The 15783-nt window shown below is 42.6% G+C and overlaps 1 protein-coding gene across 1 annotated transcript in view; it reads left to right on the top strand.

Annotated features, from left to right (window-relative positions):
* coq2 (coenzyme Q2 4-hydroxybenzoate polyprenyltransferase) overlaps positions 1-3407 on the top strand; it is a 42627-nt gene extending 39220 nt beyond the window's left edge. The window contains exon 8 of the mRNA XM_072254401.1: positions 931-3407. Coding sequence (XP_072110502.1) covers positions 931-1083 — 153 coding nt within the window. The 3' untranslated portion in view covers positions 1084-3407. The remainder of the gene's footprint in view (positions 1-930) is intronic.
* The last annotated feature ends 12376 nt before the right edge of the window (positions 3408-15783 follow it).

Raw genomic sequence — 15783 nt, 5'->3', positions numbered from 1 at the left:
TGGTGAGGGCCCTTCAGCCTTCTCACCACCTTTGAAGATGTCCTCGATGATGACGAGGCTTGTGCCTGTGATGGAGCTGTCTGAGTCTACAACCCTCTGAAGCCCATTGTGATCCTGTGTGTTTGAGCCTCCATGCCAGATGATGATACAACTGATCAGAATCTTCTCCTCAGTACATCTGACCTGTAGAAACTTGCTAAAGTCTTTGGTAACACACCAATCTCCTCAAACTCCTAAATAAAGTATAGCCACTGGCGTGCCTTTGTCATGATTACATCAATATCTTGGGCCCAGATTAGAACCTCTGAGATGCTGATGCCCAGTATCTTTAAATTGCTCACCTTTTCCACCCCTGACCCCTCAATAAGCATTGGTAGGTTTTCTTCAGAGTTTACCTTCCTGACATCTACAATCAATTGTTTAGTCTTGCTGATGGTGTGTGTTATTGTGACACCACTTGACCAGCTATTTCACTCCTGTATGCCTCCTTGTTGCTATCTAAGATTCTACCAATAGGGTTCTTAAAATCAATAAATGTTGATCTAAGCATAGAAAATATTCCTTTCACTCCTTGTGGTTCATCAAGTGACTTTTTTTTGCCACTTCTGTAGCATTTGACTTTTTTTCAGCACAGATGAAAAAGTGTGCTGGCTGTGTGATGGAGCTGGCTGGATTTGAACTTGGTACCATTGGCCCCAAAGTCCAGTACTGATGGCACTACACCTCCAGCCAGCTAAGGATTGGTAATGCCTGGCTTTACAGTTATGAGTTAATGGTCTTATTAATCAAAATAGCAGTAAATAAGCCTCTTATACTCATGCATAATTATGCTTTTAAATAAGAAAATAGTTTTATAAAGATGCCTGTAAAATTTCTTTTTACTTAAGATGCTGATTTATCTGACTGTATATTTTGCTCTTTCTAAAACAGATGTACTCATTGGACATAAATAGTCCTCAAGACTGCTGGAAGAAATTCTGCTTGAATCGCACATTGGGACTAATACTGTTTTCTGGAATTGTGTTTGGAAATCTGTGGAAAGGAAAGACACAGACTGACGAAGCAGAAAAGGTGCAGAGCTGATGTGACTTATCAGAATCTATGTGCCAGAAATTAAATACTATAGTAAAACAGATAAACTTTAATATCATACCTTTACTACCTTCATATAGTTTGGATATGAATGAGTACAGATACTTGTAATAAATACAAGTTCTCTGTTATTTCAGAGAAATAATAAAATTATTCCACGTTCATTCCAGATTTTAAAATAGTATTGACTAATTCAGGTATTTAATTAAATATACTGTATAAAAATCTACTGTTAAATCATTGGACTTTACTCAAATATTTCAATCTCAATCTGCACAACACATCAGAAACCTTATAATTGGTTGTCATCTAAACTTATGGTTTAGTAAGAATAAGAGCTTTTAACCGTCTGTTTAAAATGAACAACAATGAAGTTGAGTAATGCGTTTAGAACATGGAACATAGAACAGTACAGCACAGGAACAGGCCCTTCAGCCCTCAGAGTTGTGACCGAGTAATTTAATCAGTAATCAAGTAGCCAGCTAAACTAATCCCTTCTGCCTACACAATGTCCATATCCTTCCATTTCCCCTCACACTCATGTGACCATCTAAATGTCTCTTAAAAATTCCTAATGTGTCTGCCTCTACCACCAGGCCAGACAGCACATTTTAGGCACCCAATACTCTCTTAAAAACTTGCCCTTCACATCTCCTTTGAAATTACCCCTATTTTTCTTTGGTAACCTTTTTACTTGATAGTTTTTATTTGTTGTTATTACTGTTGCAGCTTTTCTTTATTTTCTAAGCAAAAAGGAAAGATAATCAAGGAGTTGCTGGAAACCTGAAATAAAACAGTAAATGGTGGAAGCCTTCAGCAGGTTACAGAGCATTGGTGGAAAGAGGAACAAGTAATGATTCTGTTTGAAATCCTTCGCCAGATCTGGGGAACTCAGCAAGCAAATTTGTGGCAAAAAGTTAAGAGGGGGATGAATACATTATAGAGAATTTCTCAGATAGGGTGAGATCAGCCCCACCCAGGTGATCCCAAAATTTAGGAAGAGGGTTGGTTGATAGATCAGTGAGGGAAGTTAGTGAAAGGAAGAGAAGAAAAGTTGTTGAACCCTGAATGTGAGTGCTGGAAGTGGCCAGGAAATCAGGCTAATATAACAGGTGGATAATCTTGCAGTAGTTCTCATATGAACAGAAAAAGCAAATTATCTAAAATTGTTGAATTTTATATTGTTCTAAAGGCTCAGATTGAAGATATAGTGCTGTTCCTCCAACGTATTGGAACATGGCTAGAAACAAAAATGTAAGCGGAATAGCCGGTTAAGGTGACAAGCAGCTAGAGTTCAAGGTCATATCTGCTGGCTCCAAATAGCAATCATTCTGAGCTTGTTCCTCCATTGAAGTGGCCATCAGTCACAGACTCCCAAACTGAATTTTTAATCGTACTTTTCTTTTTGTCTGTAACCAGTCCTCAAGCCTTGATTGGATATTACCTTTAATCACGTGGTCTAATTTTGTTGAAGGTCATTGACTGTCCAAATTCTCTGTATCCAGTAGTTCACCATTATCACTGCTACTTGATAAACCTTCAAGAAGCTCTAACAAGTTGATTAAACGTGAATTCCTTTTAATAAAACCATGCCGACTTTGCCTAAACCTGTTACTGCTTGTTACTCCTTCCTTAATAATAGATTATAGCAATTTGCCTAATAGTGATGTCAAAGTAATTTCTAGTGGCATGTTCTGCTTTCTATCTGTGAGGGTGGAGGAGCAGAGAAAATTGTGCAATCTCTTACAAGGTTTCTGAAATTTTGTAAAGTGTGAAGCAATATATCCAACGTCTTCATGGCCACCTCTGAAAATCTTGGAATGTAGGTCTTCAGACCCTGGAGGTTAACAGATTTTCAGTCATATTTCTATTTTCTTACCTATTAGTATCTTCTGTACTTTTAAAGAAAATTAATATAATTTCTTTCGTCTCCATATTCACTCAAGATAAGATGACCATTTTTTTCAGGACATATTCTATGATTTCTTGTGTGAATAATTTCTTTGCTTATTTTCTAATTATTATTTCACTGTTGTATGTATAACAGATTAAATTAATTTTTGTTATTTTTATTTATTTGGCAATACAGCACGAAGTAGGCCCTTCGAGCCGCACCACCCCAGTATCCCCCGATTAACCCTAACCTAATCACAGGGCAATTTGCAAAGACCAATTAACCTACATCCTACATTATTCTACATTATTTATCAATTTCTTGAAACTCCTTTGCAGAAATCTAAGGTTTTCAGTTTTGGGCTTATTACTCTTATTGGCAGCATTGTAAGCCTTTTACTTTATTCCAATGCTATTTTTAGCTTTAGTTACTTTCAGTCAATAGAGAAGTCCTGTGAAAATCGCAATATACCATTGTCACTGAGTACATCTGGCAGTTCACATACAGTCTCTACCCATGAGACCTGGTGAGGTGCTGTACTTCAGAGGGCACCTTGCCTGCTTGGGTGGCCTTCCAGTTTCTTGCAGTTTTAATCTAAATTGAATAATCGAAAACAATGAGCTTTTATTTAGAGAATGAAAGTTGGAGGTTTCAGGCAAGATGTGTGTGTGTGTGTATGTGTTTTAAGTGCTATCCAATGGGGTTGTGGCATTTCTTCAATATTGATATATTGTTGTAAATTTAAATTTTTAGAGGAGAGTTCAAGCTTCCTCATGAAAAGTTTTCTGTTACGATGTTCATGCCCTGCTGAGGCATAGGACTTTCTGGAGAGTATCTCAGTTATAAGCACTTTGCTGTCCTATTGCATAATTGTGGAGCTCCCTTCTATCCTCCTAAACCTTTTGTCTTCATGGCAGCCATAACATGTCCCTTCAAATAGCCAGCAACCTTTTCAGATTATTACACTGCAAGGTGTTGACATTTGTGTTGAATTTAAACACAAGCTTGCATTTTAGCACTTTTAGATGAAAAGCATAGTAATGTTGTTGCATTTGAGTGTTTCACTGAGTTCACTTTTTTAGAGAGACCTGATCCACAGTAATGGCACTCACAGTAAAGCTGAATGTAGCAAAAATTGTGAAATTCTGTTTTTAGATATAACTGAATACATTAGAGTAAAGGGAATATTACATTTTTCTGAAATGTTGAGGTGGGAGAAGACAAGTATAACCTATAGCCACATTTATAATTTATAACCTGGTGGCATTCAGTAATTTTATTACATTTTTGTTATTTTAAATGAAGACACAAGAGACTGCAGATGCTGGAATCTGCGGCAAAAATGAGCTACTGGAGGAACTTAGCAGGCCAGGGAGCATCTGTGGAGGGAAATGGACTGTCTGCTTTTTGGGTTGAGACCCTTAGAGTTTGGAAGAACTGGTGATGGTAAAATAGACCTAGAGCTATTGTATTTTTTTTATTAATTACTCCTTGCTGACAGTAAACACAGGTGCATGCTTATGCCACTGGTCTTCTTCTATACTCATGACTGTGTTGCTAGGCACAGCTCAAACGCCATCTATAAATTTGCCATTGACGCTACTGTTGTTGGCAGAAGCTCAGATTGTGATGTTGGAGGTATGCAGGCGTGTGATAGTTTGACTGGTTGAATGGTGTCACAACAACCTCACATTCAACCAAGGAATTGATAGTCGACTTCAGGAAAGGGAAGTCAGAAGAACACATGCCAGCTCTCGTTGAGGGGTCAGCAGTGGAAAGAGTGAGCAGCTTCAGGTGTTTGGGTGTCCACATCTCAGAGCATCTATCCTGGGCCAAACACGTTGATGCAGTTATGAAGAAAGACCACAGCGACTCTACTTCATTTGGGGCTTGAAGAGATTTGGAATGTCACGAAGACTCTTGCAAATTTCCAGAGAGGTACTGTGGAGAGCATTCTGTCTCGTTGCCTCACAGCCTGGTGTGGAAGCTCCAATGTACGGGATCACCAGAAGCTGCAGAGAGTTGTAGGCTCAGCTGGCTGAATCACAGGTACAACTCTCCTTGCCATCCAGGACATCTTCAAGAGGCATCATTAAAGATCCTCACTGTTTTAAGAACAGCTTCTTCCCCTCCACCATCAGATTCCTGAACAGTCCTTGAACCCATGAATGCTACCTTGTTATTTTCCTTTTGCACTATTATTTTGTAACTTACAGTAATTTCTATGTCTTGCACTGTACTGCTGCAGAGCAACAAATTCAATGACATACAGTACTCTCCAAAAGTCTTAGAGGTATATATAAAGATAGCTAGAGTGCCTAAGATTTTTGCACAATATTGTAATTTTATGTAATGCACCGTACTGCAAAAAAAAACAGATTTCATGATGTGTGAGTGATGATAAACTTGATTCTGACGTGTTTTTTCTTGTGGACTGAGAGTAGGAAGGGGACAGGGAGAGGAGAATAATGGTTGGAGAAGGGGGCAGGGAGAGGGGAGGGAGCGGGAAACAGAAACATTCTGTAATGATCAATAAACCAATTGTTTGGAATCAAATGACACTGCTGGTGTCTCAGGGCTGGGTGTGTCTGCATCCATGCCACCTGCCGCGCCCACACTCCTCCTCTGCCACTTGTCTCACACCCTTCCATTGGCACTCCACCTTCACCATCCCCAACATCCTTCGTTCCTGCCAGATTTACAAAATCACTCTTAGCTCCGCATTGACAAATGCAGTACTGTGCAAAAGTCTTTGGCACCCTAGCTATACAAATGTGTCTAAGACTTGTTCATACTGTATGCCACTGACAAACTGATTTTCATTCTGAGACTGCGTCAAACTTGGAGAATTCTCAGGTATTCTGATCTACCTCAAGGTCTTTTTCCTAGTTGCTCCCTAATCACATCTGGTTCCATTTGAGCTCATAAATCTTTCAATATCAGCCTTAAACTATGTTGATTCATTGAACAGCCAAAGCCATCAAACATACCCTGAGACCATATTCTTGGGAATAGAGTGTCTAAGTAGTGAAGTGGCCCCCCTCATCATTCACATTGTCAAATCCCCTTGCCATGTAGTGGGTATAAAAAAATAACCTCTATCTAAGGATACCTACAGGCAATCTTCCTATTTCAGGAGTTAATCTAGGGAATCCATGCTGTACTGTATTCAAGATGTATATCTTTCCTAAGGTATGGAAACCAAATCTGCAGCTCATAATCCAAAGCCCCTTACATTTGCAGCAACACTACTTTTATAACCCACTCTTTGTAGTAAAAGACAACATGGAAATATCTTCCTGTATTTGTTACATGTTAAGCTTATAACTATTATTAAACAACACCTGAATACATCTAAAAATACATTTCTAGATTCTCAATCATTTAAACAATCGGTTTTATAATTTTAGCAAAGAAGCAACTTTCCATTTCTTCACTTAATGCTCAATCTGCCATCTTCTTGCCTACTCACCCCCTCCCAATATCTCTTTACGTCTTACAGCTCATTTTCTCATCCTGACAATATTGTAAGCAAACATGGGTGGGTTACACGAACAGTCACTCCCTTTCAAACACCATCGACTCTGAGAGTGAAGAAGTGGCATTCGTACCAGGTCGATGTGCTGGGAAAGGATGGGAAATATATTTGTAAGCAGAAGGACATGTCAGTTCAGTGAGAGCCTCTGCGACGGATTGTGTGAGAGTACCATTAATGAAATCCACTGTTTGTTAGTGCTTATTGAATAAGCAAGACAATGCCAAATAAGAGAGACAGCCCTGCCTTAAGTGAAGCTAGCTTCCCAAAATTTTGAGCTTGCTTCATTTGTGAATTACCTGCAGTACTGAGTTGGTAGTTGCTTGTGCTGGAATTGACGGATGTGAGCTAATTTTGTGTGTGACCTCTGTGCCCATTATCCCAGCTGCAAGCTGTTACTGATTGCTTTATTATAAAGCAAGCTGTGAGAGGTACTGATTGCTGTGTATTCATTGGCAAGTAGCCTTAAAAATGAAAAATGTGAAATAGTTAAAGGTGGCTGGAGCAACTCGCTATTCTGAAGAATGGTAACTGCTATTTTGAGTGGACGATAATTGATCTTTATCAAGTGCAGCTATCTACCCCAGGATCCCATATGATTTCAGCCTTTGCAAATTTCCCCCTTGATCCCAGCGACACCCTTCATCAACTTAATGTTGGAAACATTCTGACAACAGGTGCTTGTGGTGAGAAAGACATTCCTACAGTCATCAATGCAGACTGATTACTGTTGGACACTTGAGTGAAAAGCCTCAGACACTGAGTACAAACAAAAAAAATCATCAACAAAACATTTTTAGCTTACTTGAACTCTTGCTAAGGTTAGCACAGTTATGCAATTAAACACTTTATATTCAATAAAAGTTAATTTCTTTGTCTGAATCCCTACATGATACAAGTAGTGTCAAATTGTATTTGTGTTCAGCTTATTGCAATTTTATTGCAATCAGAAAAAACTTATGAGGAAGCAACACTTTGGAAAAATTTGCTGTCCAGTGTTATAGAAATAACGTGGAAGCTTTAGAAAGGGTGCCGAAGAGATTAAAGAACATAAATAGGAGCAGGAGTAGGCCATCTAGTTTGTTGAGCCTGTTCCACCATTCAATAATATCATGGCTGATCTGGTCATGGACTCATCTCCACCTACCTGCCATTTCCCCATAACTCTTAATTCCCCTACTATGCAAAAATCTATTCAACCTTGTCTTAAATGTATTTACTGAGATAGCCCCCATTGCTTCATTGGGCAGAGAATTCCACAGATTCACCACCCTCTGAGAAAAGCAGTTCCTCCTCACTTCAGTCCTAAATCTACTCCTCCAAATCTTGAGGCTATATCCCCTAGTTCTAGTCTCACCTACCAGTGGAAACAACTTTCCTGCCTCTATCTTAACTTTCATAATTTTATATTTTTCTATAAGATCTCCTCTCATTCTTCTGAATTCTGGCGACAACAGTCCCAGTCGACTCAATCCCTCCTCATATGCTAACCCCCTCGTCTTATGAAGAAAGGTTGAGCAAGCTAGGGCTTTTCTCTGTGGACCAATGGAGGATGAGAAGCAACTTGATAGAGGTGTATAAGATGTGTAGAGTGGACAACTAGCACCTTTTTACCAGCACAGCAGTGACAAATACCAGAGGGCATGTGTTTAAGGTGACTGAAGGATAGTTTAGGGGAGAAAGAGTTAAGTTTTTTTTGCATAAAAGTAAAGAGAGTGGTAGAAGCTGATACAAAAGGAACAGTTGAAGGGCTCTTAGATGGACACATGGATGTAAGGAAAAAATGGAGGATTAAGGGCTGTGTATGAGGGACAGGATAGATTGATTGTGCAGTATTTTGAGATTGGTCAGCAAAACATTGTGGACCAAAGGCCACATACGGTGCTATACTGTTTTATGATCTATGTTGTAGGCCAAGATTCAAAGGAGAGTAGGAAATCCTCCCATTGTCCTAGCCAATTTTTATCACATTGCTGAAATGAATTATATAATCATTGTCTCACTGTTCTTTGTGTAATCGTACTCTACACAAGTTGGCAACTTTCAAAGGTGATTAAGTATGGAAAGTATTTTTGGCTATAATGTTCTTTAAGCTTTCTGAGGCACAATAAGTGATACATGGAATCAAGGATTTTAGTAGAATGTGCAACATTTTCACATGAAAAATATATTACTATATTTATCTACAAATAGGTTAAATATCTGAAATAAAAGCAGAATAGGGTGGAAATACTCAACGGTTCAGGCAGCATCTGTGGAGAAAGAATTTAGCTCTTTCTCTGTAGATGCTGCCTAACCTACAGTGTATTTAAAATGGTCTCTACTTTGTTGGATTTCCAAACACAAATTTTGTTTTTTTGTTGTTGTTGGATTACAGTGCATTTGTTACAAGGAGAAGTTGAATAAACGTGGTCCCTTTTCTCTACAGCATCAAAGTCTGAGGGGAGACCTGATAAAAGTTTATAAAATTAAGAAAGGCATAGATAGGGTAGAAATTCTGAATCTTTTTCCGGAGTAGGAATGTTAGATGCGTTATGGACATAGTTTTCAGGTGAGAGGGGAATAGTTTAAAGGATATGTGCAGGTAAGTTTTTATTCAAACTATGGTAAGGTGTCTGGCACGTACTGCTAGGGTTGGCAGTGGACACAGAGATGATGGTGTGTTCAGGGAATGGAGGGATATGAATCACGTGCAGGAAAACAAGTTTAGTTTAATTTGGTGTCATGGCCATTATAGGCAATGTTGGCCAAAGGGCCTATTCTCACACTGTACTGCTTCATGTTCTCGAATTATGTATCTGATTATTGGATGTGGTACTCTTGAATCTATTCTGCTTTGGATTGTTATAATTACAGCATCTGTATCTGTAGAAAGAGGAACAGTTAATGATTCAAGTCAAAGAACCTTCATCAAAATGGATGCTGCCTGGCCTGCTAAATATTTAGATTGCCAGAATTACTGTTTTTTTTCCAATTTTCAATTATTGCTTTGGATTGTGATTGATATTCTGTTCATTTAGTTCATTGTTTACAATAACCAGCAGGTATAAGTAATCTGTATGGTTGAGCTTTCCAATATTCATTAAATTGAAATGTTATCCATCATTATGAAATAACTGAAAAGTACCGAATGTACTTGAATGGTGACTTCATGACTTCCACAAAAGGTGCCCCAGAGTTATTTAACTGGTGATTCAAGCTGGTGCTAAGAAGCACTTGAATAAGTGCATTGTTAGACAGATGAGTCATTTGTTCTAAGACCGGTCTGGTCTTCTGCCTGCTATGGATCTCTTTATTGCTAACTGCCGATGGGACATCAACCGTCTCGACTTCACCGCACCTTGTTCCCATTCCAACCTTACTCCTTCCGAACGCTGTGCTCTCCACTCCCTCCGCACTAATCCTAACCTTACTATTAAACCCGCCGATAAGGGAGCTGCTGTTGTAGTCTGGCGTACTGACCTCTACCTTGCCGAGGCGCAGCGACAACTCGCGGACACCTCTTATTTACCCCTCGATCATGACCCCAGGCCATTGTCTCCCACACTATCACCGACTTTATCCGCTCAGGGGATCTCCCATCCACTGCTACCAACCTTATAGTTCCCACACCTCGCACTTCCCGTTTCTACCCCCTACCCAAGATCCACAAACCTGCCTGTCCTGGCAGACCTATTGTCTCAGCTTGCTCCTGTCCGACCGAACTCGTTTCTGCATACCTCAACACGGTTTTATCCCCCTTTGTTCAATCCCTTCCTACCTATGTTCGTGACATTTCTCACGCTCTTAAACTTTTCGATGATTTTAAGTTCCCTGGCCCCCACCGCTTTATTTTCACCATGGATGTCCAGTCCCTATTGTGACGAGAGTACACATAGATTAAGATGTTAGCTGTCCTGTGCTGGCACCAGTGGGATCAGCAGTTGGTCTGCCACCTGTCTTCAGGAGAAAGAGAGATAAGGAAAACAATGGAGCAGCATTTGGAGATGTTAATGAAGGGACGGGAGAGTTTAACGGAAGGAGAGCTGTCAAGATCGGCTCCCCCTTTGAACCCTGAACTGTTTGAAGTGAGGGACAGGCGATACCCCAGCAGGGGGATAAAAAGGGACAGGTTCGCTAAGGCAGGACACACACGACACCACGAGGTAATGAGACCCTGGATGCGGTGCGCCTCCCACAAGTCGGTGGGAGTTTTGGAGGGCTGGTCGCGGGACCAAGCCATAGACGCACAGGGTGGAAAGGTACGAATGGCGGGAACCTGGTGTGTGTCCGCCCTTGCCTGGGTGCCAGGTTCACCGCAGAGAAACAATCGTATCTGAAAACGGAGGGATCACGGTCGGTGACCTCAGAAGACATCACAAAGGGCTCGCCCGAAAGCTGACTGTGAAGAATATCGAAGGTCTGTGTGGAAGCCGTTTGAATGTTCATTCGCTTTTGCTCTCTCTCTCCTTACCCCCAACATGCATCGCCACGGCAGTGATTACTGTGAACTGAACTGAACTCAGTTGAACTGAACTTTGCGTCACTTTGAAACTGGTCATTTATCCCTAGACGACGATAGAGCTTGATTGACCCTGTTATCCTAATTCTGTGTACATGTGTGTTTATCATTGCTGAACTGTTACATTTATTATCCTTTTGATTAGAGTACTGTGTTGCTTGTTTCTTTAATAAAACTCTCTTAGTTCCAGTAATCCAGACTCCAACTGAGTGATCCATTTCTGCTGGTTTGGCAACCCAGTTACGGGGTACATAACATAAGTGGGGGCTCGTCCAGGATTTTGAACGCTAAATTTGGGACAGAGTAAATTGATTGGGTTAAAATTCCCGAAAGAAAGAAAAGGCAAACAGCAGAAGTGGAGATTGAGGAATTTCTAAAGGCGCCGACCTTGGAGGCATTAGAGGATGCCAGGAAAGTGGAATTGGCAGCTGTGGCCAAATGGTTGAATCTTGTTAAGGGGAAGTCGACAATAAGGAGAGAGGAGATACACAGAGCTATCGTAGAGCACGATGTATCTAAAGGTGTGTTTCCCCAAGGGGAGCTGGAGGTGGTGTCTATTGAAAAACCTGCTGGAGACGCAGTACAGGTGCAGCTTGAGAAACTGAGACTCGAGCACGAGTTCCGGGTACAGCAGTTAGAACACGAGGAGAAGCAGTTAGAAAGGCAGGAGAGAGAGTTAGAAAGACAGGAGAAAGAGAAACAGTTAGAAAGGCAGGAGAGAGAGAGAGAGAGAGAGTTAGAAAGGCAGGAGAGAGAGAGAGACAGTTGGAGCGAGAAGAGAGGCAGTTGGAGAAACAGAGGGAAAGGGAATTTGAGCTGGAGAAGTTAAAGATAAGGGCAAAGCAGGGGCCCATGCCGAACCAAGGTGGAGGGTTCAGGGCGACTCAGGAGGTTAGGCTCGTTCCCCCATTTGACGATACCGATGTGGATCGGTACTTTCTCCATTTCGAAAAAGTTGCTACAAGTCAGGACTGGCCGAGGGATAAGTGGGCTGTTTTGCTTCAGAGTGTACTGAAAGGGAAAGCCCAACAAGCTTACTCAGCCTTGTCCGCGGAAGATGCCCAGAGGTATGAGGTGGTGAAAGAGGCCATCCTCAGGATTTATGAGTTGGTCCCGGAGGCATACCAGCAGAGGTTCCGGAATGCGAGGAAGCAGTGGGACCGCACGTATTTAGAGTTTTCCTGTGAGATGCAGACATATTGTGAGCGTTGGTGCGCCTCGAAGGGGGTAGAGAGGGATTATGACAGACTGCTACAGCTGATCCTGATTGAGCAGTTTAAAGGTTGTGTCCCTGAGGGTATGAGACCCTACCTAGATGAGAAAGAGGCAGCCATGTTAGCCGCAACTGCTAAGTTAGCGGATGAGTATGCGTTGACACATAAAGTGAAGTTTGCCCCAAGTAAAGGCTACCAGAAGGGTAGTCAGGATGGCGGGGAGGGTCCGCCAGAAAAGTCAGAAAGTAAGCCGGGGACTAGTGAGAAGGATAAGGTAGACCGGGAGCAGTCTGGTAGGAAGTCTCCTGGGGTCGTCTGTTATAATTGTGGGAATGTCAGACACTTTGCGTCCAGATGCTTTGCCCCAAAGAAGGAGACGGGAAAATGAAAAACGGCGATTTTGACTGGCTGTATCGAGCTGGTAAACGAACCGCTAGGAGAGGAAAGGGCTGCCAAAGTTCAGGAAGGGCGCGAGAGGTTTATCTCGGCCAGATTGGTGTCAGTGAAGGAGGGATTAAACCCAGTTCCAGTGCGGATCTGGAGAGACACGGGAGCGTGTCAGTCATTGATATTGAAGAGTGTATTAGAGTTTAGCTCAGAGACCCAGACTGGGGAGGTCAAGGTCGAAGGTATTGGGGAAGGGACAGAGGCAGTCCCTTTGCACCAGATACACCTACAAAGCAACTTGGTCTCTGGACTAGTCACGATCGGGGTGAGGCCCGAATTACTGATGAAAGGCGTGGAAGTCTTGCTCGGTAATGACCTCGCCGGGGGAATCGTGTTCCCAGCCGTGAGATTGACAAGTCAGCCTGCCAGCATTGAGGCCCCGCCCATGGACTCACAGGTTCATCACGGGACTGCCGAAGTAAATTTAGCTGAGATGTACCAGGAGGAGGTAGAAAGTGAAAAGAAGGAGTGTAGTGAAACAAGAGGTAGTGAGGGAGCTGAGACAGACTTAGCATTAGCCAGGAAAGAATTTGTGCAGGCACAGGAGCGAGATGAGGGGCTGATGGTTTTGGCGGAGACAGCTCTCTCTGACGCAGAACTAAGAAGGGAGCCAGTAGGCTGTTGTGTGGAGGAGGAAGTGCTAAGGAAGAAAGGGAGACCAAGTACCGTACCCGCAGATGAGGAGTAGGGAGTGGTGCAAAAGAGTTATGGGGATGAGATTTTTAACCTGGCCCACAAGGTACCCTTCGGTGGACATTTTGAGGTGCTGGAGGAAACAGTTGGTGGAATCATGAAAGAGGTTTACCGGCTGCACAGGAGGAAGGATGTTATTGATTATGGCAGACGCGAACTGAGACGGTCACAGGCTTTTGATATGCTAACAAACCTAGTCGGTGTTAGCGCGGAAATCAATGAAGCTAGGGTCCCCCGATAAGAGAAAAAAACCATTTTGAAAAGATGAGTATGGTATCGACCAGATGAGAGAAGACTATTGTTTTGGCCAGCTCTGCTGGTAAGGTCTCTCCCTTAATCCCCGAACAAAGCGACTCTTTAGGAGAAGTAATTAAACGGCTCGCACACGTGTGTTTGATTGTCCCGAGGCAATGCAAAGAACTGGGACGTTGGGTGGTGTTTGTTACGCTGGGTCAGCCTAGTGAGCAACATGCCTATAGAATGAGTAATTCAGTGACGAAAGGGCTGACGAACACAGAGGTGTGTATTGGCGATGTAATACGGCTGTCTGAAGCCAGCTTGATAGTGAACCTTGAAAAAAATGAGTTTGGCCACACGAAGGTCATTTATCTGGGAATTGTGATGACACAGGGGCAGCTGGCAGCGATGCAAGCTAAAGTGCGGGCTATCTCTGACATCCCAACCCTGACAGACAAGAGGGCCCTCAGAAGGCTCTTGGAGATGGTGGGGTACTGGAGGAAGTTTTGGAATCCTCTGCGGTTACTACCCCTCCCCCTCCTACTAAGCCCTTGCGAGAGAAAACTAAGTCGGGATGGGACGACCCTTGTTATTGTGGTCCGGGACGAAACCCAATGAGAGGTTACATTGATCGCAATTCATTGGTGTTTTCGGCCACTATGAAGTTTGCTAAATTGGAGCCTGGGTTAAGGGATTATTAATAACACATATAAAAGGAACAGAAAATGTGATTGCTGACTGTCTGTCAGGTGTTGACAACTTAAAATTCTCTGTATTAGCCAAATAGCTGATGAAGATGTATATTTGTGTGTATCAAATAATGTATTCATGTTTGTAATTTTTACCCCGGTAAAAATCCTTAAAGGTGAAGGGTGTGACGAGAGTACACATAGATTAAGATGTTAGCTGTCCTCTGCTGGCACCAGTGGGATCAGCAGTTGGTCTGCCACCTGTCTTCAGGAGAAAGAGAGATAAGGAAAACAATGGAGCAGCATTTAGAGATGTTAATGAAGGGACGGGAGAGTTTAACGGAAAGAGAGCTGTCAAGATCGGCTCCCCTTTTGAATCCTGAACTGTTTGAAGTGAGGGACAGGCGATACCCCAGCAGGGGGATAAAAAGGGACAGGTTCGCTAAGGCAGGACACACATGACACCACGAGGTAATGAGACCCTGGAAGCGGTGCGCCTCCCACAAGTCGGTGGGAGTTTTGGAGGGCTGCTCGCGGGACCAAGCCATAGACGCACAGGGTGGAAAGGTACGAACGGTGGGAACCTGGTGTGTGTCCGCCCTTGCCTGGGTGCCAGGTTCACCGCAGAGAAACGATCGTATCTGGAAACGGAGGGGTCACGGTCGGTGACCTCAGAAGATATCACAAAGGGCTCGCCCGAAAGCTGACTGCGAAGAATATCGAAGGTCTGTGTGGAAGCCATTTGAATATTCATTTGCTTTTGCTCTCTCTCTCCTTCCCCCCCCACTGTCCATCACCACAGCAGTGATTACTGTGAACTGAACTGAACTCAGTTGAACTGAACTTTGCGTCACTTTGAAACTGGTCATTTACCCCTAGACGACGATAGAGCTTGATTGATCCTGTTATCCTAATTCTGTGTACGTGTGTGTTTATCATTGCTGAACTGTTACATTTATTATCCTTTTGATTAGACTACTGTGTTGCTTGTTTCTTTAATAAAACTCTCTTAGTTCCAGTAATCCAGACTCCAACTGAGTGATCCATTTCTGCTGGTTTGGCAACCCAGTTACGGGGTACGTAACACTATATACTTCCATCCCCCACCAGGAAGGTCTCAAAGTTCTCCGCTTCTTTTTGGATTCCAGACCTAATCAGTTCCCCTCTACCACCACTCTGCTCCGTCTAGCAGAATTAGTCCTCACTCTTAATAATTTCTCCTTTGGCTCCTCCCACTTCCTCCAAACTAGAGGTGTAGCTATGGGCACCCGTATGGGTCCCAGCTATGCCTGCCTTTTTGTTGGCTTTGTGGAACAATCTATGTTCCAAACCTATTCTGGTATCTATCTCCCACTTTTCCTTTGCTACATCGACGACTGCATTGGCGCTGCTTCCTGCACGCATGCTGAGCTCGTTGACTTCATTAACTTTGCCTCCAACTTTCACCCTGCCCTCAAGTTTACCTGGTCCATTTCCGACAC

Source organism: Mobula birostris, chromosome 3, assembly GCF_030028105.1.
Source record: "Mobula birostris isolate sMobBir1 chromosome 3, sMobBir1.hap1, whole genome shotgun sequence".
Classification (NCBI taxonomy): Eukaryota; Metazoa; Chordata; class Chondrichthyes; order Myliobatiformes; family Myliobatidae; genus Mobula; species Mobula birostris.
The sequence above is the reverse complement of the archived record's forward strand: the minus strand, read 5'-3'. Positions and strand labels throughout refer to the sequence as shown.